We start from the raw sequence: 24,988 nt of genomic DNA on the forward strand, positions 1-24,988 counted from the left end.
TCACAATATGCAGGGTGTCACACTGGTGGCTGACATGCATGCGGCCCCCGATGTAATTGATTGTGGCCCACGATGCTCTGAAATAAAATGTAACGAGGGAAGTATGTTTACGGTATTGCCTTGATCTCCTTAAGTGCTATTTTCGTCATAACAATTTTTTTTCTATTTTATTTCAGAGCATTGTGGGCCACAAAAAAATCACCACCGGGGCTGCATGCGGCCTGCGGACCACCAGTTTATCACCCCTGGTCTTATGGGCTAATAAGAGCTAATATCAGACTTATGGACTTGACCCGGACTGGGCTGGAATGTTTTCTTAATATACAATTACTCTTTGATATAAAGCTCTTATGCATGTGTGAGTGCCTATGGATTTGTTTCTCTAGTCAACCCGGTCCAACACAGTTTCTTGGGGGTGTGGCTGAGCAGGGGGATGGAGGTAACAAGGAGAACCAGAATGGAGACGATACTCTGAAAAACGGAGAGCGGCGATGACTGCCCAACTCTTATACACATGTTGAAGCCACTGAAGTGTATGGCCTGGGCCTTATAAGTCAATAAAACTAAAACTAAAAAACAAAACTCAATGAGGTCATGTGAGGATGATGGTAACAACCCCCGAGAGAAGGAAACCAAGTCCTAGCCGCTTCTAGCCTCCCTCTCCTTAGCATTCCACTCCGTCCTCGGCATCACGTTTAGCTCACAGCTTTGTTTCCTCCTTCACAGACAAAACAGAGCGGCCAGATGAGACTCCCTCACAGCATCTGTGGTCATCTGCTTCGTGCTTGCTTCCAAGTACAGAGGAAAGGTAAACCCTACAAAGGTGAGCCTCTCCCCCTAGGCCCTAGAATCGGTCCTCTCTCTCTCTTCTGTTTCCTCGAGCTTTCCTCGTCGGTTTCCCCTCTGCTGGGTCTTGCCATCAGAAAATAAACGCAGTGACACCACTTCTCCACCACACTCATATGCACAACCTCTCTAAGACCCACTTTCACCTCTGCCTATGACCCTATCCCTCCGTTTTCCTGTAGCGAAAACCCATCGAAACAGTTGTCTAAAAGTACTGTTCAACGAATCCTGCATTTTCTCTAAGCCCAATTCAAATAAGTTTGCCCTCGCCTCAACAACCAAGAGTTCTGTTCTCAACCCTTCTCTGGCTAGATGCACAATCGTCAGTTCTCTTTGTTCTTGCCGGCTCCGCAGCCCTGGGTCCAGCGGGGGACTCTCGCCACGGAAAGAAACATTTCCTAGCACCGACTCCAGGATTTATAGGTGCTTATCTTTCTCTCCTCTGACCTCTAGAGGCTTCTTTCCAGACTCTTTTGACGACTGTCCCACATCACCTGAGCGACTTAACTTTGGATTCATCCCCTCCTCAGCCACGTTAGCTCCTTGAATTGGTGACATATTTGTAGCAGAAATCTAGAACTCTGACTCGGACTATCTATCGATATTCCACACTCTATTAGACACCTTAAATGTTGAACGGGTGCTTCAAACGTAGCATGGCTGCAATGGAGATCACAGTTGTTCTGCCTGTCTGTGGCATCAGTTAATGACATTCATCCTCTTCCACTTCGTCACCCAGGAACCTTAGGGCCATGCTTCACTTTACTCAGGCCTGAACTTGCCAGCAAACTGGCCAACTGCTGAATGGCTGTGTGCATGCTGTTCTTGGCTTTGGTTAACTTTGTGTCACAACACCCTGAATCGAAATGTCACAATTGCTGAATCCTTATGCTTTCTATAATCTACCATTTCAAGGAGAAATTTTGGGCTCCTTTGCCTCAGAATGCTTGATGATTCTGTCAACTAGCCTAAATGATTCTTCCATTTTGACACTAATTTTCCTGCAGTGGAAAAGTGTGAAATGTTTTTGAGAATTGGCAAGGGCTAGAAATGAGAATCTCTATATTAGGCAAGAGGGGAGATGTGTTAACAGGGCAATGTGCTGTCTGGCTACAACATCTTAGGGAATGGCAAGACCACAGTCATGAACGAGCTGAAAAACACACTGGGTGCGAGATGAAAGTCTTTGGGTTTAAGCTTCCAAAAAGATGCCCTTTTAAACGGATAGCTTGGGAGCAGAAGGCGATGTTACTTCCAGGAACTATTCATTTTTTGAAAAGTGAGGTTTCCACCACTGATGAATGGGCAGTTTAGTGCACTATGAAAGATTTAAGGTGGGGAAGCTGTCTGTATGATATCAAAAGGTGAACCTCATCAGCCTTATGTTTTGGTGACTCAGAATCAAATTTAAGAAAATGGAGACCCAAATATTCTAGCACACCTGAAGAAGTTTTTACCCGTTTTCAGAATGTAGATTTCTAGTATCTGAAACATCTGGTGCTTAAGAAATATTGTGACCCTGAGTCACTTAAGAAAACAGTTTAAAAAAAGATAAAAAGGGAATATAAGAGTTTTGTATTGTACATTGGTGGTATAGATTAAAATTAAAGATTTATTAACCTATTACTATATTTTCATACAAAAATTTCTAAAACACAGAATTTTAATTAGATAGTAAAGTTCAGGACTATCTGAAATATTGCTAGCAATGAATCTTCTATTTGGAATAATGCTAGCAATGAGTGAACCTTCCTGGACATGAACCTTACTGTGGTCCGTCAACACCGCATTAAGAGCCAACGTTGACACGGAGTCAATTCTAAGGCATGGAGACACCACCTGTGCCATAGAACTGATCTGCGGGGTGCCCCGGGCTGGGTTGTCAGAAGCAGATCATCAGGCCTTCCTTCCAAAGTGCTTCTTGGTAGGTTCAACCCTCTAATGGTTTGACTGGAAGTGGAATGTGCTACCAATGTGCACCACCCAGAGCCTGCCCTTCCAACAGTGCGCAGTCACACCAGAATCACATCACCCCTTAGAGACACTCCAACTAATGCAAACTGAAATCCCAGATCCTGGAAATGATGTACAGGCTCTCTCTGGTCTGCACTACCACATTCCTGCCCCAAACTGTCCCTCACCTCCCTCCCACAGAGCTCGTCCTGCCAGGCGTGCCTCTCCCGACGCCGTTAGCCTTTGCTATGTACTCCTCCTGTCAGTGCCTGCACCCAACTGCTTCTATTAGCTGGGACCTTGAGTAAATGACTGAACTTTCTCAGCCTTGCTTTTCTATGTATAAAATGAGAAAAACAACAATTCCTAGCCCAAAGCACTTTTGCAAAAATCAAGTGGGTTCACGGATGTGCAATTCTTAGAACCGCGTGAATGCCACGGTGAACACCGCCTGAACACTTGTTGGTATAATTTGTACTAAAAGCCCAGCAGGTGTTTGGGATCACCTCCTCACCCCTTCAGAATACACAATGTGAAACTGCTGTTTATGGGGCATTTCCATGCCTTTTCTGAATTCCAACGTATGAATTAACTTTATTCCTAGTGGTAGAAATGATTGCTAATATAAAATGATTATTCATACCTGGCCCCTTTGGCACCTCATGATCACACAGGCTGGTGTGCTTCTTCCATGTGGGCTTTATTGCTTCTGAGCTAGATGGCCGCTTGTTCACCTTCAAGCCTTTAAGATCCCAGACAATATAGACACATAGATCTATTTCCCCATCCTCCTATATATATTTGCATGTACATGTCTTTGTCTAGACCTCCATAAATGCCCCTTGACTCCTAGCTCTTTCCTCCATCTCCCTTGACTTTCTTCCTGTCCTACTACCATGCTCTGTCCCCACCTGGGCTACAGCTATACCTCTTCTCTATGCAACCTTACCCTTGATCATTCCCCACCAGGCCTGCCACTCCCCCCTCACTACCATTTTGGGTCCCATGTTGTTCCCTTGTCCCTGTGTTTGTTAACACCACGTCTTTACCCCCCACGTCCCCCCACACCAAGTCCCCCCAGGTATAAGGCATCATGCAAAAAAAAAGAATATATATATACCACAGTGAATGAAGGGGGAAGTGCAGAATGGAGACCCAAGGCCCATTTGTCAGCCACTGGAGATCCCCTCATAGAGGGGTTTAGGAGAGGAGATGGGTCAGTCAGGGTGCGATGAAGAACACAGCTTTCCCCCAGATCCTGGATGCTTCCTCTCCCCAACTACCATGAGCCACATTCTACCTTGCAGGACTGGATAGGGCAGAGGTTGGACACTGGTGCATATGGGAGCTGGAGGTACAGGGAATCCAGGGTGGATGATACCTTCAAGACCAAGGGTGTGAGGGGCGATGCTGGGAGAGTGGAGGGTGAGTGGGTTGGAAAGGGGGAACTGATTACAAGGATCCACATGTGACCTTCTCCCTGGGAGACGGACGGCAGAGAAGGGGGGGAAGGGAGACTCCGGATAGGGCAGGATATGACAAAATAACAATCTATAAATTACCCAGGGCTCATGAGGGAGGGGGGAGCGGGGAGGGAAGGGAAAAAAAAGAGGACCTGATGCGGAGGGCTTAAGTGGAGAGCAAATGCTTTGAAAAAGATTAGGGAAAGGAATGTACAGATGTGCTTTATACAATTAATGTATGTAGATGTATGGATTGCGATAAGAGTTGTATTAGCCCCTAGTAAAATGTTTTTAAAACATGATTATTTACAGAATCCTTCCTTCACAACTATTGGAATGCTTTCAACAAATTCACATACTAAACAGTCTATTTTCATTAATGTTTGATATGGACACATCATTAATATCACACTTACAAATCACAGAAAGGCCCTAACATCATGGAAAGACCTGAGAATCATGAGAAATCATCTGTCATGATTACGTTTTAGGGACTTAATGCCAAATCATGTGTGTTTTACTAGGGAACGAATTATTTGAAAGCAGGAGGCAGTGCAGATCGCTAAAAAAAAAAAAAACACCCACTTTTAAAGCAATCTGAAAGTTTGGGGTTTCAAAAAGTTCATGGAAATTTTCCATTATCTTTTAATTTCTTTCTTCTACGAACTTTCTGAAGACCCTTCGTGTATCAAGTTACTTATCTAACCATAGACTCACTTTCTTCAGTTCTAAAAGGGGAACTAATTCTGATTACATTTATTTGCCAGACCCGTTGTGAAGATTAAATGGGATAATACATATTAAAATGTGTTGATAAAATGTGGATTAATGATAATAATAAAATATGCTCAGTACTTACCATGTACTAAATGCTTTACACAAATTATTATCTAATTCCCATGGAATTAATTTTTATAGTCTATGATTATCATCACTGTTATATGAAACAGATCTAAAATGTTAAAAGTTCTATATATATTATGGTCCTTTCTAATAAATGTGATTAACCATGACTGCAATGACAAAATTTTATAAGATATCACAAAATTCACGATTCTCAAAGAAATGCCTAGGTTGAAATAACTAACCCCCACTTAGCAACATAAAAAAGTTAAATATTGGCTAGATCTTACTTGCCATTAAGTGTACCACTAACAATAGAGCTAGTAATATGGCACGGAAGACTCTTTTACTTTTTACTTTGGCCTTAATATAGAGGCTGCATATGTAATGAACACGCTAAAGTGTTTCAAGAAAGTGGGAGAGCTAGATTGTAAACGTTCTTCCACGGATACCCGGTTCAAAATGAATCCCAAGATTCTAAACACCTTGAAGATGGTTTTATGTTTAATATTTATTTACAATGTCATAGGGACTTTGAGAGGTTTATGAAAAAATACCACTAATAAATACCAAGTTTTCCACAAGCTTTTTGAAGCCCCTGTGCACTAGCACATTTCAGTAAGCAATATTGTACAGGCCATATGTATGGGTCATGACCCACTGGTTGGAGGAAGAGAAAGGATAGTTAAAAAACAAAAAGCAATACCCTTTTCCGAGTTTTCTCCTTCAGGAAGGGCCGAATCACAGTATAGAGGGCGTGGATATACCATGGTTGATTGACAAAGTGAATCCCTCCAAATCGTGCTGGGAAGCTGTCCTAAGGTGACACAGAAAAAGAAAAGCAAAAGTTAGTCTTAAAAAAACCCAACACTAAAAATAAAAGTCTCAGCTAGTATAAAAAAAATTGACACTGTGCTGGTTTTACAGAAAAGTAAATGAACTGAAAGAATTACATAAATCTTCTTTTAATTTACATATCACAAATGAGATTTTCTAGTCAAAAGCATTCCTGGCATAAGTTCATTATAATATTTTTGAAAGAGCATTTGTATGAGCCTTAGTGAATTAGTGTTTTGTGTGTAGATTTCCAGGACTGATGAACATTTTTTTGCAAAGTAATTTTTATACCTGAGAATAGCACACTATAAAAATGCAATCATACTTCAAAAATTGAATAAATTAGCATAGCTAAAGTTAAATGTGCATCTTTTTATTTCAGTGGCTTATATCATATATAGATTTTCATTCTTCAAGAGCTTGTTAGAATCATAGAACTGAATCCTATGGAAATGTAGGCAGAGTGTGCTTTCAGGTTATGGAATATTAGTTGCCAATGTTGTCATTAGTTGCCTTAGAGTGGATTCTGATAGAAGAAATGGGTATACAAAGAAAAATAAACAAACAATGTGTATATAATCAATAAAGATGTTGGCAAATAACCAGGGGCTCCACTCATCTTAGGAAATAGAACCCGGCAGTAACTTTGGGGTCCATTGTATGCATATGCTTTCACTGATCCCACATTTTAAGACTTTGTATAATCACCCTCTTTCTTGCTTTTTAATTTTATTTTTATACCAATATGACTAATACATACTGTTGTTTTTAAGTACTTAATAAAATATAATCATATCATAGTGCATATACACTTCTGCTGAGAACTAATACTGTTTTTTAATTTCGTTGCCTTTGAGGTATATATGTATGCAGCTTTAATTCACTGCTACTGACGGGTATCATATTATATAGTACACCAAAATAATTTACATTTTTTGCCAGGAGATGTCCTGACTTAGTGGCTGTGATTCTGGGGTGAATCAGTGCACGATGTTTCCAGTTTTGCTGGTCCAGCCATTACCCACATTGATAATCTGAATACTTGCTATTGTTAGACATGACTCTTAGGTATGTTCAAGTGTATTTGTACAGCGTTCATCTTAAAGTGGAAAGCTGATTCATGGGGTATATGTATCTTCAACTTAAAAAAACATTCATGGAGCCGATTGGACTCATTTATACCTTCTGCTCATTTGGAACATGTACGTAGACCAAGTTTCAGCCAGTAGAACAAAATATGGAAATGCTACATGGTTTAAAAATTAAGAAAAGTTGTGCATTCTGGTAGTATCTTTCATCATATTGATTCAGTCTATATACTGAGCAAATAATCTGAAAAAGCTGAACAATTTGAAGAAGAGATGCCACAGTGTTGCTTACAGAAAATGAGAACTTAAGTTATCTGCTGATAAAAATCAGACATTACAACTTTCAGTGGGGATTTCAACTCAATATAAAAATGCAAATCACACTAAATCCTGGCTAAATAGACAGCATCATGACACATGAAAAAAAAAAGACCAAATGTATCAAAGATTTAAATTTACCTAGATCTATAACCAATACTCATGGAAATAGTACTCATCAAACCCACTGAGCAGAACTCAATGCAGTTACTGCGCTGCACTGGGGGAATCTGCTGCAAAAGAGCTCTGTAAAGTGTTAAAGAGCACAGAGAACCAAGTTGTGCGTGATCCAAGTCAGGGTACTTTCATTCACCTCATGGACAATGAATGAGGAAGACCAGGGAAGAATACATGTCCTTGCATTCTGATGTTGGTAAAGAAGATTGAAAATACCATGGACTGCTAGAAGGACAAACAAATCCATCTTGGAAGGAGTACAGCCAGAATGCTCTTTTGGAGGGAGAATTGCAAAACTTTATCTCACATTTTGGACATAGGATGAGGAGACACCAGGCCCTGGAAAAGACATCATGTTTGGTAAAGTGGGAGGTGAGTAAAACATAAGAAGACCCTCAATGAGAGGGACTGAAAAGTGGCTACATGAACAGCCTCAAACATATTAGCAATTGTTAAGGATGACACAGGACCTAGCTTGGTTACATTCTGCAGTACAGAGGGTCGCTATGAGTCAGAGCCGACTTAGCAACATCTAAAAATATCATTTCTCACCTCTAATAGCACATAAAAATCCAAGTTGTCCCACTGCCCAGCTAATTTTGGCCCATACACTTGTTGCTGTTGTGAGGTGCCATTAAGATAGCTGTGACTCGAAGCAGAACAAAAGGAAGTATAGCACAATCCTTTGCCATCCTCACAATTGTTCTTACGTTTAAGCTCATGAGCGCAGCCACTGAGTCAATCCATCTTGGTGAAGATCTTCCTCTTTGAGTCGGCCCTCTACTTTACCACGCATGAGGGCCTTCTCCAGGGACTGGTCTCTCCTGACAAGGAGTTCAAAGAACATGAGACTAAGTCTTTCCATTCTTATCTCTAAGGAGTCCCTGGCTCTGCTTCTCCCAAGACTGAGTTCTCTGTCCTTTTGTCCTGGTACGTTCAATATTCATAATAGTTCTTATGCATCCATCTTTCGCTGGTCTTCCTTATGCAGTGTCCAACTTTCACATTCATATGAGTCATTTGAAAATATCATGGTTGACTCAGCACACATCTCCCTGGTTCACCTTAGGGACATCATTGTCATTTTATACTAGAGAACATTAGCAATCATCTCTGGGGCATGACTTCCACTCCCATCAAGTCAATGATGACTCATAGGGAGCCTGTAGGTTAGGGTAGAACTGCCTCTGTAAGTTCAAGGCTACAAATCTTCCCAGGACTAGTGTCTAGCTATCAGAAGGAATAGCACATGGGATCTTAAAGGCCTGTCTTCAAACAAACAACCATGTAAGTGCTAAAATGTAATATCTTACCATTTGATCGCCCTTTTAAAAAATCATCTTACTGGGGGCTCTTACAGCTCGTATAGCAATGTATAGATCAATTGTATCATTATGTGTGCATATGTTGCCATCATCATGTTCAAAGCATTTTCTTTCTACTTGAGCCCTGGTATAAACTCCCATTTATTTTCCTCCCTCTCCCAGGCTCCATCCCTCATGAACCCTTGATAATTTATAAATTATTATTATTTTCTTATCTTCCACCGACCACTGTCTCCCTTCACCCTCATCCATGTTGCTGTTGTCTGTCTCTCTTCGGGGGGGGGGGGTATACGTGGATCACTGTGATCAGTGTTCCCCTTCCCCCCACACCTTACCCCTACCCCTCATGGTATCCCTACTCCCACTATTGTTCCTGAAGCGTATCTGTCCTGGATTGCCTGTGTCTAGAGCTCTTATCATAGCAGTGGACATGCTCTGGTCGAGCCGGATTTGTGAGGGACAATTGGGGTCATGATAGTGGGGGAGAGGAACCATTAAAGAACTAGAGGAATGTTGTATGTTTTATTGATGCTATACTGCCCCTTGGCTGGCTCATCCCTTCCTTGTGACCTTTCTGTGAGGGATGTCCAATTGTCTACAGATGGGCATTGGAACTCCACTCCCCCCTCACCCCACCTCCCTCATTCACATCGATATAACTGTTTGTTCTGGGTTTTCTGATGCCTGATACCTGATCCGTCAACACCTCATGATCACATAGACTGGTGTACTTCTTCTATGTGGGCTTTGTTGCTTCTCAGCCTGATGGCTGCTTATTTATCTTCAAGCCTTTAAGACCCCAGATGCCATATGTTTTAATAGCTGGGCATGATCAGCTTTCTTCATCACATTTGCTTATGCATCCATTTTGTCTTCAGCAATCATGTCGGGAAGGTCTCACAGAATGCCTGGTTATTAGAACAGAATGTTCTTACGTTGAGAGAGTACTTGAACAGAGGCCCGGTGTCCATCTGCTACCTTAATATTTAACATATATGTACTTATATCTATGTCCCTATCGTTATATAGAAATATATTTACATATGTACATGTCTGTTTTTATATCTCAATAAATATCCTTTCCCTTCTAGTTCTTTCCTCTATTTCCTTTTAATTTCCTCTTGTCCCACTATCATGTTAGGCCTTCATTCAGTTTTCAGTAATTTTCAGGGCTACATTGGGCTTGATCAAGCCCCATCAGCATCCTACACCCTCCTTGCCATTGATTTTGGATCACTTGTTCCATGTCCCATGTCCCCCAGAACCATGGGTCTCACTGTTTTCTCTTCGGGACCATTTACCCTGCCTATCTTATCTAGATAGACAAAATCAAAACAAAAAAAGAAAAGCCTATAAATAGCTCCAGGTCTGTCTGTTAACCTTTATGAGTGTTTTGTGGTTGATCTTCCTTTTGACCCATTTTAAAGTTGTTCCAGTTTAAAAAAAAAAAAACGAGTGAAGGGGAAATGCATGTATTTAAGCCTCTGGTAGATCCCCTCAGACCATAGACTAGGGACACGAATCGCCTGGCTAACATGGAGAATCATTGGAAAGTGAATTACCACAGATGCAGTTAGGTTAAAATTTAGCACTTTAACATTTCATCTCCCTTATGATCCATTGAAGATTTGTTCTACTTTTTAATATGTTCTGCTTTCTTTTCAATTGTGGTTTTTATCTGTTTTACTTTCTTATTGGTGTTAGTTTATGTTTTTCAGTACATGAAATCCAGGATAGGTGAATCTATAAAGACAGTAACTGGATAAATGGGTCCTTGGGGGTACACCAGGCAAGGCGGTGGGGAAAGGGGAGATAATAACGATGAATGGAAGAATGAAAGTGTACTAAAATTGATTGTGGTGATGGTTCTACAACTCTTCTTGATGTGACTGAACAACTGAATTTTATGACATGAGAATTATAGGACAATAAAACTGTTAAAAAAAATAAAAAGTCCGTTTTTGGAAAGCTACCAGCGCCATTCTCCCCCACCCTAAAGGCTTGCTGAGTAGACTCTGACTCAGTAGCAGCAAGGTTGGTTTTGTTTTTTCCCAGAGAAAATCTGTAATACTTCTTACTAGGTGCTACCTACACATGTCCCTACCAACATGTACTGTTCACATTGAATTGTCTTATAAGGGCATCTTCCTGCAGCACATATTTCAGTCTGATCACACAGGAAACAATTACGACTACAGGATACAAAAACTACCATCATCATTAATACTACTACTCTTTCTGTTATTACACTTCCAAACAGAATCTGGGGGTGTCCATGAGATTCCCCTGGCATCAGAATGAGATCCCCCTGGCATCTGTTCATCTCTACAAATCCCCATCTCAAACCCCAGGAATCCATTATTCTCTTGAGCATGGGGTTCCTATGGGTAATAGCATCATTCACACTTCGCTTACTCTGCTGGTTTTCAGTAAACTGCTCTTTGGCTGGAGGCTGAAGAGAGGGAGAGAGCTTTTCTCATGTTCTTGAGAGGTAAGCAATGCACCTGGAAGTTTTATATCGCTATTTATCCAATATCGTTTGGATTCATGGATGGAAGATCTTGAGGTTTTAACATGCTGCACTGCCTGAAGCAAAAACACCTAGAATGCTTTTTAAATGTACTTATGATTGAGAATTTGATCTCTATAACAAAAATGATGGATAACAACTATCAAAGCTACTAAGCTGAAACTTTAACTCAGTAACTCAAACCTTGATAGTCATAAAGAGATCTTATATCTTGTTTCCTGACATATGACTATGTAAATTATGCATATATACATAACTTTCCCATTATGCTGTGGGCTTTATTTGATAAATCTTTAGAAATACATTGATTTTATCATTACTGAGTTAAAGTCAAAGCAAGGTGAAAGAACAAGAAAAGCATTCATTGCAATTAACTAAATCTAAGTTCCAATCCTGATTTAATGCCTTCTCTATCCTCGCTGGTGGCATAGTGGTTAGGAGTTTGGCTGCAGGCCAAAAGGTCAGCAGTTCAAATCTACCATTCCTTGGGAGAAAGATAGGCTTTTTCAGAATCTCATAGGGGCAGTGTTTTGTTTGCTTGTTTGTTTTTATATTCTCTTAAACAAAATCCTCACAACTGGACAAGTAGGTAGCATCATAATAAATGGAAAAAAAGTTCAAGTTGTCAAGGACTTTGTCTTGCGTGGATCCACAATCAATGCTCACGGAAGCAGCAGTCAAGAGATCAAAAGATGTATTGTACTGGGTAAATCTGCTGAAGAAGATCTCTTTAGAGTTTTAAAAACAAAGATATGGGACTACGGTGTGCCTCACCTAAGCCATGTTATTTTCCATTGACTCATTCATATGCACGTGAAAGTTGGAAATTGAGTAAGGAAGACTGGAGAATCATGGATACATTTGAATTGTGATGCTGGAGAAAAATATTGAAAGTACCCTGTACCATGGATTGTTAAAAAGACAAACAAATCTGTCTTGGTAGAGTACAGCCCGAGTGCTCCTTGGAGGCAAAGATGGCAAGATTTGGTCTCGCCTAAGGAGGACATATTGCCAGGAGAAGGGCCCTGGTGGTGTAGCAGTGAAGCCCTGGGCCAAGATTCCCAAGGTCCAAGTTCAGTTAGAAACTGCCAGCAGCTCCATGGGCCAAAGATGGGGTGCTGTACTCCTGTAACAACCCACAGGGGTCACAAGGAGTCAGCACTGACTATATGACGGTGAGTGTGGGTTTTCTGGTTGATTGTTCTGCCATGAGACCAGTCTCTGGAGAAGGACATCATACTTGATAAAGTGGAAAGGCCCCTCCGCAAGAGACAGAGGCAATGGTGGCTGCAACAATGGACTCAGGCATAGGGACAACTGTGGGGATAGTTCAGGGTTTGGGGCGGGTATGTATGAGGTCACTATCCATAGGAACTGGTCCAGTGACTCCAAACAACGTCCTCTCAAATATGAAATGTCTGGTACATGGATATAATCCCTGATTCTTTCACCTTCACCATTGAGATGACCCTGAGTTTCAATCCTTTCTCATGTGTAGAATTTTATACCCTCCTTTAGACTACGGCCAATGAGATCACAATCCCACAAGATCCACCCTAATCACCACAACCTTTAACTCCTTACCACCCACCATGTCATGTCCCTGAATTGCTTCCATTCTTTTCATCATGATGCTGTTTTATAGCTGTTGGGGTTTTGGTCTGCCTACATTACTAGCATGGCCTTCCCTTCCTCGTTGTATGATGGGCCCTTACGACTCAGGTCAGGCAGTATCATCTCCAGAAAGATATTGTATCCTTTTTCTCACATCCCATCCTCTAAATGTTCCATGAGCCCCATCTTAACCGTACTCTGCCCAGCAGCTAAGTGCATGACTCCACTTGCCACACCACCCTGACACCTCGCCCTCTGTTTATACCCACAATGAGACCGTGAGCTCTTGGTGAGCAAACATGACGTGCTCTGTGTTGGTCAATGTACTGGTTCTTTGTAATGGTATTCACTTCTAACCGCATCGTGCCCAGTATAACAGGGTACGGAAGACTAAAAGCTCCATGTGCTGTAACTGTGCTTCGAAATCGGAGAGCGTTGCTCTGATGTAGCTGGACATGATGCGCAGGTCAGAGGGCGGCATCAATCACCCTCCTGCAGCAGTGGCAGCAGGTACGTGAGACTACTGACAGCAGCGCTCAGTGCCCACCCTCCACTCGGCTGCTTTGAAGGGGTGAGGACCACAGTGGTGGATGGAAACACAAGTCTCTTAAGTTCAGTAGCAGTCCTCCACTAATTTCCATTCCTCCAGCTCCTCCAATTAGATTGTACGCTGTTACCCTGTGTACTGAACCCTGTTTGCCTTGAACTACCTGGAGGGCTTTCTGTTTTATGCACTGAACGCTAATCCAAACTGTACCTGATTAATCTTTAAATTCCCCCGTTTTTAAGCATGCGTGTGTGTTTGCATGAACTCCATGAATGATTACTGAACCGAATGGCTGTTGCTGCTAGGTGTCCCCAAGTTGGCTCTGCCTCACTACACCCCTCAGTGCGCAGCACCTCGGATGCTGCCCACTCCTGCAACCTTCTCACAACCACGCTGTAGCAGCCACCGTGCCAATCGTCTTCCTTAGTCTTCCTCTTTCCCGAGGACCTCCCACTGTACAAAATACAAAATCTTTGTCCAAGGACTGGCGGTCCCGCTAAGTCAGCGCTTCTCAACTTGTGGGTCGTGACCCCTTTGGTGGTCGAATGACCCTTTCACAGGGGTCACCCGATTCATAACAGTAACAAGATTACAGTGATGAAATAGCAACGAAAATAATGTTATGGTTTGGGGGTCACCACCACATGAGGAACGGTATTAAAGGGTTGTGGCGTCAGGAAGGTTGAGAACCGCTGCTCTAAGTAAGAGTTCTTAAGACTCTGAGACAAACTCAGGCCATCCTCGCTTCTAAGGGTTCTTCTGATTGTATGACTTCCCGAACTGATTTCTCTTTCTTCTGACAGGCCATTGCCTACTTCATAGTCTTCACCGACACCACCATTCAAAGCAGTGATTCTTCTTTGGCCTTCTTTATTCATTGTCCAGCTTTTGCAAGTACATGAGACAATGGGAAATACCCTGTTCACGGGCACCTTCATCTTCAAGGTGACATTTTTGGGTTTTAATATGTCAAAGTGATCTTTTACAGCAGACTGGGGCAATGAAATCCATCATAGGCACCACTGATCATTACTCCCCACTTTATAAATGTGGAAATAGTCAATAGGGTACTTTTATAGTGCAGTTTAGTTGGTAATGGGTTGGCTATGCATAATGCATAGTTATTATCAAAATAACAATGCTCAATGTACTTGTCATGGACACTGATAATCATATTGCTTTTTTACTGGATAGAAAAAAATGAAAATTATTTGGAAAGTAAAAAGTATACAACCAAGATGACTTGAAGAAAGTTAACAGAACTTTTATCTTCTGAAAGCTTTTGTCAGTTCACCCAGCTTCTTCTGTTGGGTGCTCCTTGTGCTTGATGCACAGTTTATTTTGCCTGACTGCTTCAGTTGACAGAAACTTTGCTAACCACAGCTGCAGTAGAAACCAGCACATCTCCGATCTCTACTGACCATATACTCAAATAAACACACTTCGTTGAGAGAAGATATTTGAAATTGGAAGCACTTTGGGCATTCAATAAACGTGTTACCTTAAAAGTATCAAAAGCCATGGTGAATCAAAGCCAACTCTCATTGCCTCATTGCTATAATAGACACTAGATATAGGGTGTGTTAGTCTGGGGACTTTAGAGAAACAAAGCCACAGAAACTCATGTATAAGAGAGAGTTTTATATAAAGGTTAAGTGTGCATCAAGAAAACGTCCCAAACCAGTGCTGCCCAAGCCCACAAGTCCAATATTAACCCATTAACCCATATGCCTGACACCAATCCACAAAGTCCTCCTCCATCTCACAAAACAGATGTGATGACACTGGCTGCAGGAGGAAAGCTGAATCAGTGAATGTGTAAGCATCTCACCGCTGACAGGGATCTCCACACGGGTGCTCCAGCATCCAGGGCTGCATCGGAGTAGGTCCATGTGGCTTCTCCTTGGGGATGTCTTGCAGGAAGTCAGCCTTGCAAGCTGGAGCAGGGAACTGCTAAGGCTGCTGCACCCTGGTGTGACCATCACAAAGCAAGAGACCCAAGAAATAGAGGCTCCCTGAGCCATTTATGCCTCTGCCCTTAAATTAATGCCACGTGTGTTTATCGGCCAGGTTGGCACAATTAAACTAAGTGATGGGTTAAATATATGAGAATGATTCACTTGTTTCTAAGGAAAATGTTTGCCTCAAGTATCTTGTTTCTAAGGAAAATGTTTGCTTCAAGTAATCAAGAAGAAAAATGGGAAGAATCAGTGATTAGCTTGTGTTCAAATTCTCTAATGTTAAGAAAAATACAAAATTTGGGGTTAAGATATTTCCATGAGTTACACTGTCATGTTTGGAAATAAAACAAATTGACATAATATAGGGTGAGATCAGGGCAATTTATAGTCACTGACCAGAACAAAAGGAACATTTATCAGATGTCTATCAAATATCTCTCAAACACCTAAACAAGCCTCTATCAGAAATCATCTACAAGTCTTGTTTGACAGTGAGCCCATTCTCTTCTCTAGTCCAAAGGGTTCCTAGATCAATTAAAGGTGTTCAGAATTGCCCTCGGTGTCCATCCAGGTGGAAATTATCTGTCTCCTTCAGCCACTCCTTTATATGACTTCATCACAAGTGGGTTTTTTCATGTCTCCTTTGCCCCCTACTTAAAGAAAAAAGTTCCAACTACTGTGTGCAGTTTGCCAAAGTATATAGTGATAAATTGTCATTCCTCACACTTAGAAATTATATTTTTAATTGCACAACTTGACCCTAAAGTTTTACTGGAAGCTGGTTGGTTATATTATTCTTTTGTGACTTTTCATCTAAATATATAGCCTTGATGAAATTTTGAATAAAAAATAATTTTTTAAACATGCATAACTTACCAAAGGCAAAGGCAATACATATTGGTGTATGTTTACCTTTTTGTTTTTTTGTTTTCAATGAGCACCAGCTAATTTATAGATAGGCCGGAGTAAACTATATTGAGCTATCTGAAATGAACATACTAGTTATTTTAAATGACTCAGAAGAATACAGTCCATTTCATGTGTCCTAGAGTCTCCAAATTAAGGCTTTTGGCCCTAGTAAAACGATGCGCTGGGTCCTATCTAGAGTTCATCTTAACTTCTGATTACTTCCTCAGCCACTTACCTTTGTGCAGACGTGAGCACGTAAGTGCAGGAATGTTTTCTTAAGCTAAAGGAAGAATGCCAATTCAGCATCCTTGAATGCAGGTGTGGGCTTGAAGCAAGAGCTCGATTTGAACGGTCCTATGCAGGTAGTTCTCAAAAAGTGTCTTTCCCAAGAAGCTACTTTAATAAAAGGTCTTTAGGACAAACCATCTTATCTTTAGTATCCCTAATTCACCACTGGCCAACCAGAAAATTATAGTTAGATCCTTATCTTATTATATAAATGTTCTCTTCATGTTCAGCCCTCTGAGCATCTGATTTAACTTTGCTGACTGAGCCGATTCTTGATTGCAATGGTTTTCGAGCCTTCAGTACTTTTTGTTTTTATTTTAGCACCATATTTGTTCTTACTCTTAGGCAAATGTCACCCTTCCCAAAACTATGCCCTAGAATAAAAAGTAAAAAGTGCTTATTGTAACAGTTAAGACTACTTGGTTCACTCTGTAGAATAACTACCATATATACTTGAATATAAGCCAACCTAAGTATAAGCTGAGGTACCTAATTATTACCTGGGAAACCAGAAAAACTGATTGATGAGTATAAGCCTAGGGTGGAAAATGCAGAAGCTATTGGTGAGTTTCAATAATCAAAACAAATGAAAATAAAATTACTAAAAATTGAGACATCAGTGGGGTAATGTATTTAAATGTTTATTTTAAATAAAAAACATAAATAAAAGGACAAGTCATTTAACATTAGTAAACCAGCACAGTAAGTGGAAAATAGGTTCAACAAAAACAATAAGGTATCAACAATGATACCTTAAGAGTACTATTCCCTGAGCTCAATCAGCAACTAAGCTAAAATGCAAAGAGTTAAAATCCTTCAAAACTGGATTCCTCATCATCATCCGTATCCCAATGCAGAGCTTCAGCTGGTGTGAGTCATCATAGACTCTGTCCTTACTGAGATCGCCGTCATCACCATCACTACTGTCATTTTCATACAAAACACAGTCTTCACTGCCATCCATAGCATTACTAATACTACATTTCTGGAAGGCACGTCACACCATGTCTTCTGAAATGTCCTCCCATGCATCTCGAAACCACTGTGCTATTAACTCTAAGTCAGGCTTTATGAGATTTCCTCCTTTTGTTAGTCAGGCTTGACCAGATGCCATCCATTCATGCCACATCCTTCACACACGGTCTTTAAAAGGCTTATTCAACGATACATCCAGAGGCTGCAGTACAGATGTAAGTAAGCACACCCAGAATAATGGCTAAAGTAACTTTACTAGATTTTGCCAATTTTTTTATGTCGTCCGATAGGTGGGCTCTGAACATATCCCAAACAAATAATGATGGCTTTTTCTTTAAGGCTGTTCCTGGTCATTGGTTCCAAATTTCTTCCAGCCATTGTTTTGTTCCGTCTTCATCCATCCAGCCTTTAACATGTGCACGCACAGTACTTCTTGGTGGGAAATTGATCTTTTTAAGCAAGGTCTTTCTTTTAAAAAATAATGACAGGACGCAGCTGAGTTCCCTTAGCCAAACATGATTGAACTCTAACGTGTTTCTTTTCATTTCCTGTGGTTTTGAGAAAAATAGTTTTTTTCTCCTAAACTTGCCACAGTTCTGTTGCTTGGAAGATCAAAAGTCATGGCAGTTTCATCCATATTCCCAATATCTGCCAGGTCATAATTATAAATCCTTCTTTGTTTTATAATAAATGACTGGAATGACAATTTTTTCTTCAAGGTCTTGTGACAATTTCTGGGAAATCTTTGTTCTTTGTCTCAAACATAGTAGGCCAAACCTATTCATGAAGTAGGTACACCATTCTGCTGACACGGCAAATTTTTCAATGCCTGGTGCTTTATATTTGTCATCCTTAGCCATTTGTAGAGCATGTATGGGGATTCCCATGCGTGTTACGCAGTAACCATTTTGACGAAACTCCATAACCCATTTATGCAATTCACTCTCTAGAGCCCCATAAAAAGATGTTAAACCACAACGAACTTTTTTAGCTTTTGGAATCTGTTCCAAGTCAGCCTTCATTTTCCGCCACTCCCTCGCTTGCTTTTCGTCAACACAGAATTCCCTACTTGCAATACTATTATTGCTCTCTTCTACTCTTGACATAACCTTCACTTTGAAACCAGCCTCATATGACCAGCGTTTTTGTTTTGGTTCAAGAGTATCCATTTCTAATAGGATAAATAAAGAAGACTTTGAAAAAGAACTTTCATGGTAATGCACCCCCACCCCGCCCCCGTGACTGACGTGTTAGCCAGAGGATGGGGGGAGTCTGTGCGGGCGGGGGATGCAGGATGTGAATTAACACAGAGACCAGAGGGGAGAAATGGAGTGCAGCCACAGACACATCTTTACCAGTTCAGGTGCTGGAGTAAGTTAATCACTATGGGTGCTTCTGTGAATTGGAGCCATCCTCTTCATAGGATGGCTCTGATTAGTTAGATGTGAGTAAACAAACATTCAAAGCCCTGCAGTGTCAGCAGGACTTTGAATGAACAGCGGAGAAACAACAATCACCCGCGAGAAAACGGGCGGGCGCTCGTCCAGTTACTTGAGGGGGGGGGTGTGGGGTGAGGGTGGCAAGAGGTTACACTTCGCTAGGGTACCACTGACCCATGTATAAGCTGAACCCCAGTTTTTCAGCACATTTTTTGTGCTGTAAAACTCGGCTTATACACGAGTATATACGGCATTTCTTTCTATCAGATGTATTGATGTGTTCAAATTTAATACACTTGATCTGCTTTGACATGCTAAAAACACCAGATTTTCCTATCCATAGCTTTTAGGATTTTCTCTCTCTAAAGAGTGTAACAGTATATTATGTGTATTTTTTTAGAATCCTGTATCGGTTATTTGTATGCATTTTTTGCAAGCTTCTAGAAGGGTAAGATTCTTAAATGAACTCTTTCCGTCCTAGTTCTATAGCCCTGCTTCCAGCTCCACCAGGAGAGTAGAAACACGCAGGTGCTTGTCAGGTCTTGGTCTGAATCTAGACTCTGAACTTCTAATTAGTTCCCAAACCATTAAACTTGGTGCAGAATTGTACCCATAATAGAGGAAATGTTTTTCCTTCCTTCCTTAACAGAATTTAGAACTAAAAAGAACAGAACTATATGTGTGATTCCACATGTTACATCTCATGGATAGTACACAGACAGATGTAGGGAAGTCATTCAATTGTTTTCATGAGTCAAATAAGATCCTCATCAAAACATTCCAAGCACGGTCTTCTGCCAAACTGAGAAAAGGCAGCAGAGAAATTCTTTTATTGCCAATGAATTAGAAAGATTCTTTCTTTTATCACATACTGGTGAAGAGCCATATGTAAATGAATGCAAATACATATTCAAAACAAAACCCTTGGTCCTTTCATAGAGCTAAGAGTTTAAATTGGGATTGTGTACATACATGCAAGAAGATCAGATCATTCATATCCATCCTGTTAACTTTTAGCTTCTCTTTAAAACCGCGTGCTATTTACATAGACATGCATGCACGGGAATATGTAGAAAAAAGATTTTACACACACACACAAAGTAATTGCTCTGATGAGTAGAAAAATAATAATGAATATCTTCCACAATTTATCTGACAGAGAAAAGAAAGTAATTGAAAAGGGGATGGTCAATGCCAGTAGTCAGCTTTCAAAGACATATCATATTGTATTTCAGACTACACACTTTGAGCAAATTACATATTTAACTTGTCATGCTTCTTCAAAAAACTATTTTTAGTTTTAATTATTAGAAAGAGACATGGTCTGGTATAGATTCACTATACTAAGTTATAGAAAGGAGTTACCAAAGGATATATTAATTTCCCATTAATATGTGCTAATGTTGGTAAAATTAATTTTAGAATTTCCAATGTCTGATATATGAATACATTTTGAAATGATGTTATCCTCCCAACTGTTAAAACTCTGAATCTAAATGTGCACCAAAGTGTAGATAATGTTTTAAGGCTAAATATTTACATTTGAAAACTGATGTTGAAGGTTTACACCTGCATATTTTACAGTGTCTGTTTTAAAACCTTTGGCCAAATGTCAGCTATTGCCTAAATTATCCATCACAAATTAAGTGTGTCAACATGCATTTCTCTTCAGGGTGGTCAACAGAATGTGCACTACCCAGAGGCAAATACATATCATTTCTGACATTTTTGTTACAATGCAGTCGCTTCCCCATCTTCTGTGCCCCAGTATCTGCCTGCAGACTGGGTGATGCTGTGCCTGTGAGCACCTCTTCCTTTCCCCTGTCCTCCCACCTGTGGAGCGCAGTTCCCATGATAAAGCAGTGCTAACCTCGTGCTTTCCCCTGGCGTCTGAGAGTGTCCTCTGGTTTTACTTTAAGTTAATTAGAAATGAAGCTTAAATGCAGAGATGGTTACTGATTTTCTTCTTCACAGATTGCACAAAAGAACATTTTAAGAGGCTTGCTGTAGGAACATATCTTATCAATGTGAGTTATAAAGGAGCCTGCCATAGAATTCCAAGGCATAAGAATATCATGTCCCTGAAATTGTGGTGGGAGCATTCTCATTGCAATATTTTGAAAGCAGAGGGATTTGATTGCATTGCTTTGTTATTCTACAATCAGCATGTATCGTTGGGTTTGGGAAAGCTTTGAACTTTATTCAACAGAACTAGGAAAAATCTCCTTGGGTCACTCAGAGAACAGTGGTGGTCAGAGTTGCTCCAGTGTATGTAGGACTGAATGAGAAAATAGAATTACCCTTCCCCCAACTAAGATGAATGATAACCTGCCCGTGTGAAAATGAGATTTCTGTGATTTTCATGTTGTCATCTTAATGTAGAATACCATTTCCAAAGTTTAATCATATTTTTCATCTTAAAATCATAGTTGATATAGTTGTTTTGTTTAAATCACTTGTATATAATAGTCACATAATGATTTCACAGGAAAAACCTGATGCTACACCACTTTTGCTTATTTTCCTAATGTATTTTGAGCACATACACTACAGTAATCTGTATTGTTCTTGGTTTCTATGTATGCAGTGACAGACTCAGTCATCTAGTAAATAATCTATTTCTATTAATAAAATTATCCCTGTTTTTCGCTTGCAGACACATATATGAAACTACTCATTAGACCAGAGAAATAATTTGGCCTAATTGCTAGGGAGTACACCATGCCTATCCAAACAAGGTGTTTGAAATTTTTGCTCTGAGGAGGTAATGTCCAAAGCCTCCCATTTCCTCCAATTCCAGACAATCATTGGTTTGCACTTGTCCTGTGCCCACTCGAGAATTCGGCTTCACCATCACTTCCCCTTCTGGAGGCACTCGGGAGACAGGGTTGGTGGATTCGCATGAATGCTTCTCATCCTTGCAGGAAATGCTTCAACTCTACTGGTGACTTGGCATCAACTTTGCAGATGTAGCATAACCCTTGCTTCTATATATTATAGTTCTATATATACACATACACACAGACACATACAAATAACTTAAAGCAGGCCCTTATGTAAACTAGACCTTCTGAAAAGAGCTCGATCTAGATAAAATGAACACACAAAAATCCTTCCCCAAGATGCCATGAGGGGCCTGTCGGGAACTCACTGAACTGAAAACTACAGTTCTATGGTTCAAATTCAATGGCCACTCTGAAGGAAAAAGATGAGGCTTTCTACTCCCAGAAAGATTTACAAAGACTCGGTTGCTGTGAGTCAGAATTGATTTGCTATCAATGGGTTTGGTTTGGGTTTTCCCAAAGCAAATCCAACACTGAAATTTAATTTGAAACATGTTTAATCGTCACCACCCCATGAGTAAACAGCAAGTAGATCTCTCTTTTATGATCCAAATGGGTTTGGTATCCTCAGCGATTACTCTTTCTGTCAGAGAAGGCTGGTAACAGACTGCAGGTATCACAGTCACATGTCTTACCATGAAGACAAAAGACTTAAATCAGTGACTGCTGTTCTGGAACATAGAAGAGGCAGGAAGGCCTGGATAAAATGATACAAAGCCATTCCTATTCCTACATAAGCCGAGATGAAGATCAACTTCAAATAATTATTATAGCAAGTGAGATCCCAGGATAAAAATCATCATCTCGGCATTTTCTATCGTCAAAGTTCTAAGCTAGGTTCTTTTATTAAAACTAAACATATAAGAGGGTAACAAATGTGTGCTCAAAATGCATACATAGTACTTCTCTGTGACCTCTATCTTGAGGGATGTGGACCCAGTCTATATGTGAGCTACAGGAGGAAAGTCTTACGATCACTCCAGTCAGTGTATCAATAATGCATTAGGTCTCCACTTAACTTTGACACGGCCTTAGACAATACACATCCACCTGTGCTGACCTTCTCACGGTCCAAATTGCCAAAGCGTTTTTAGCAGTAAGACTTTTGCTAGAGAAATTGAAAGAGCAAATTACCGTAAAAATCAGAACACAAATCTTCAATAGTTAGTTACTTCAGCACACTTATCCAAGTAGTTAAGAGTGTGAAACTCTCACTCTTTAATGATATTACAAGGTTTGGCCAAGCACGTTGCTTTATACTACTGAAGAAATATAAATCATTTCTGGAAAAAAATGATTATTTCAAAAAGGAATACAATGTGAACGACTTGGAAATTAAAAAGAAAGGTAAGAGTAAGGTGGGTTCATTGGTTCACTGATGTCTCTGGTGAACATTTCATTAGATGATAAACAATGATTTTATACTTTGATTTGTCTCATTAGTTTAATGAAGCCTTGAAAAATGTCCACTTAAGGTTAGGAGGTAAAAAGCATATGGAGAGATGAGGCCAGCTATTACTCACTGTCACTGAATTGAATCCAACTCTGAGTCTCTATAGGATGGACTACAACTGCCCATAAGGGTTTCTGAGGATGGAACTCTATAGGAGTAGAAAGGCTCACCTTTCTTCCTGAATAACCCTAAATAAGCCCTATATTATAGCTAGATTCCATCAGGGTTCTTTAAAATTCTTGATTACAAAAATAACACAATGTACACAATTTAGAAATAAGAAGACAAGGATGTATGGAAGTCCCCAAACTCCCCTGCTATTGAGTCAATCCAAACTCATAGATACCCTTTAGGACCGAGAAGAACTGTCCCTGTGGGTTTCCAACACTACAAATCTTTACATGAGTAGAGAGCCTCATCTTTTCCCCAGAATGTGGCTGATGGTTTTGAAGTCCTAACCTTGTGGTTGTTAGACCAAGGCATAACCCACTACACCACCAGGTCTCCCAGGATGGCACAGGTTGTTAAATGCTGGATTATGAAACAAAAGCTTGGTGATGGGAACATACTCAGAAGCATCTTGAAAGAAAATCCTGAAGATCTACTTCCAAAATGTCATGCTCTTAAAAACCCTGTGAAACAGTCTCCTCTTCCACACATGGGGGCATGAGCCAAAACCAATTCAATGATTTGGTTTGGGTTGGCAATTATACAACATGGAATGCCTCTGAATGGCATAGATGATTGTCATTTGACTACCAAAAAAAGAGAGTAAAATCCTGATGGGATGGACTGGCTACAACAATGGGCTCAAACATAATAGCAATTGTATGAATCATACAGATATTGCAAGTATTTTTTTTCTGTAGTACATACGGTCTTGCTATGATTCAGAACTAACTTCTAGTACCTAACAACAACAATAACCCTCAACTAAAGGCTGGCAGTTCAATCCATCCAGTGTCACCATGGCAAAAGGCCTGATGATTGCTTGTGTAGCAATTAAAGCCAAGAAAATACATGAAGCAATTCTACTCTGTAATATGTGGCGTCACATGAGCTGCAATGGACTACATGCCAACAAGGATTTACTTACACAACTTGGCAAATGACTGGTTGCAGGGGAACAGATAAAGAATGGCTTAACAGTGACTGCTAGGTTTTCACCATGACTAGTGGGAAGATGACGACTTGTATGAGAGACTAAGATAAAAGGCCTTTTTAGAGGGCAAGTGTGATGTGTTGAATAAGTATAAGCAGACTATACTTAGATGTCCCCAGGAGGAGGCATGAATCTCAAGCTGTGGCAGAGATCTAGAAAAGCAGGAGAGAGAGAGAGAGAGAGAGAGAGAGAGAGAGAGAGAGAGAGAGAGAGAGAGAGAGAGAGAGAGAGAGAGAGAGAGAGAGAGAGAGAGCATTTTCACAGAATAGTAATACTTTATTTCTCCTCTAATTTGTTTTTGACCAATGTCATGAAAGTGAGTCACATTATATGCTGAAGATAAGAGACACTGACATCAGAGTGGTGTTCTCCAGTCACATGTTAGGATCCTGGCCGCTCCCACCTTCTTCCAGACCC

The 24,988-nt window shown here is 40.5% G+C and overlaps 1 protein-coding gene across 1 annotated transcript in view; it reads right to left on the reverse strand.

Annotated features, from left to right (window-relative positions):
- The window catches only part of CLVS2 (clavesin 2), a 78,177-nt gene that overhangs the window by 10,911 nt on the left and 42,278 nt on the right, over positions 1–24,988 (reverse strand). The window contains exon 3 of the mRNA XM_075553942.1: positions 5,812–5,922. Within this exon, the coding sequence (XP_075410057.1) occupies positions 5,812–5,922 (111 nt within the window). The remainder of the gene's footprint in view (positions 1–5,811; positions 5,923–24,988) is intronic.

Source organism: Tenrec ecaudatus, chromosome 7 (genome assembly GCF_050624435.1).
Source record: "Tenrec ecaudatus isolate mTenEca1 chromosome 7, mTenEca1.hap1, whole genome shotgun sequence".
Classification (NCBI taxonomy): domain Eukaryota; kingdom Metazoa; phylum Chordata; class Mammalia; order Afrosoricida; family Tenrecidae; genus Tenrec; species Tenrec ecaudatus.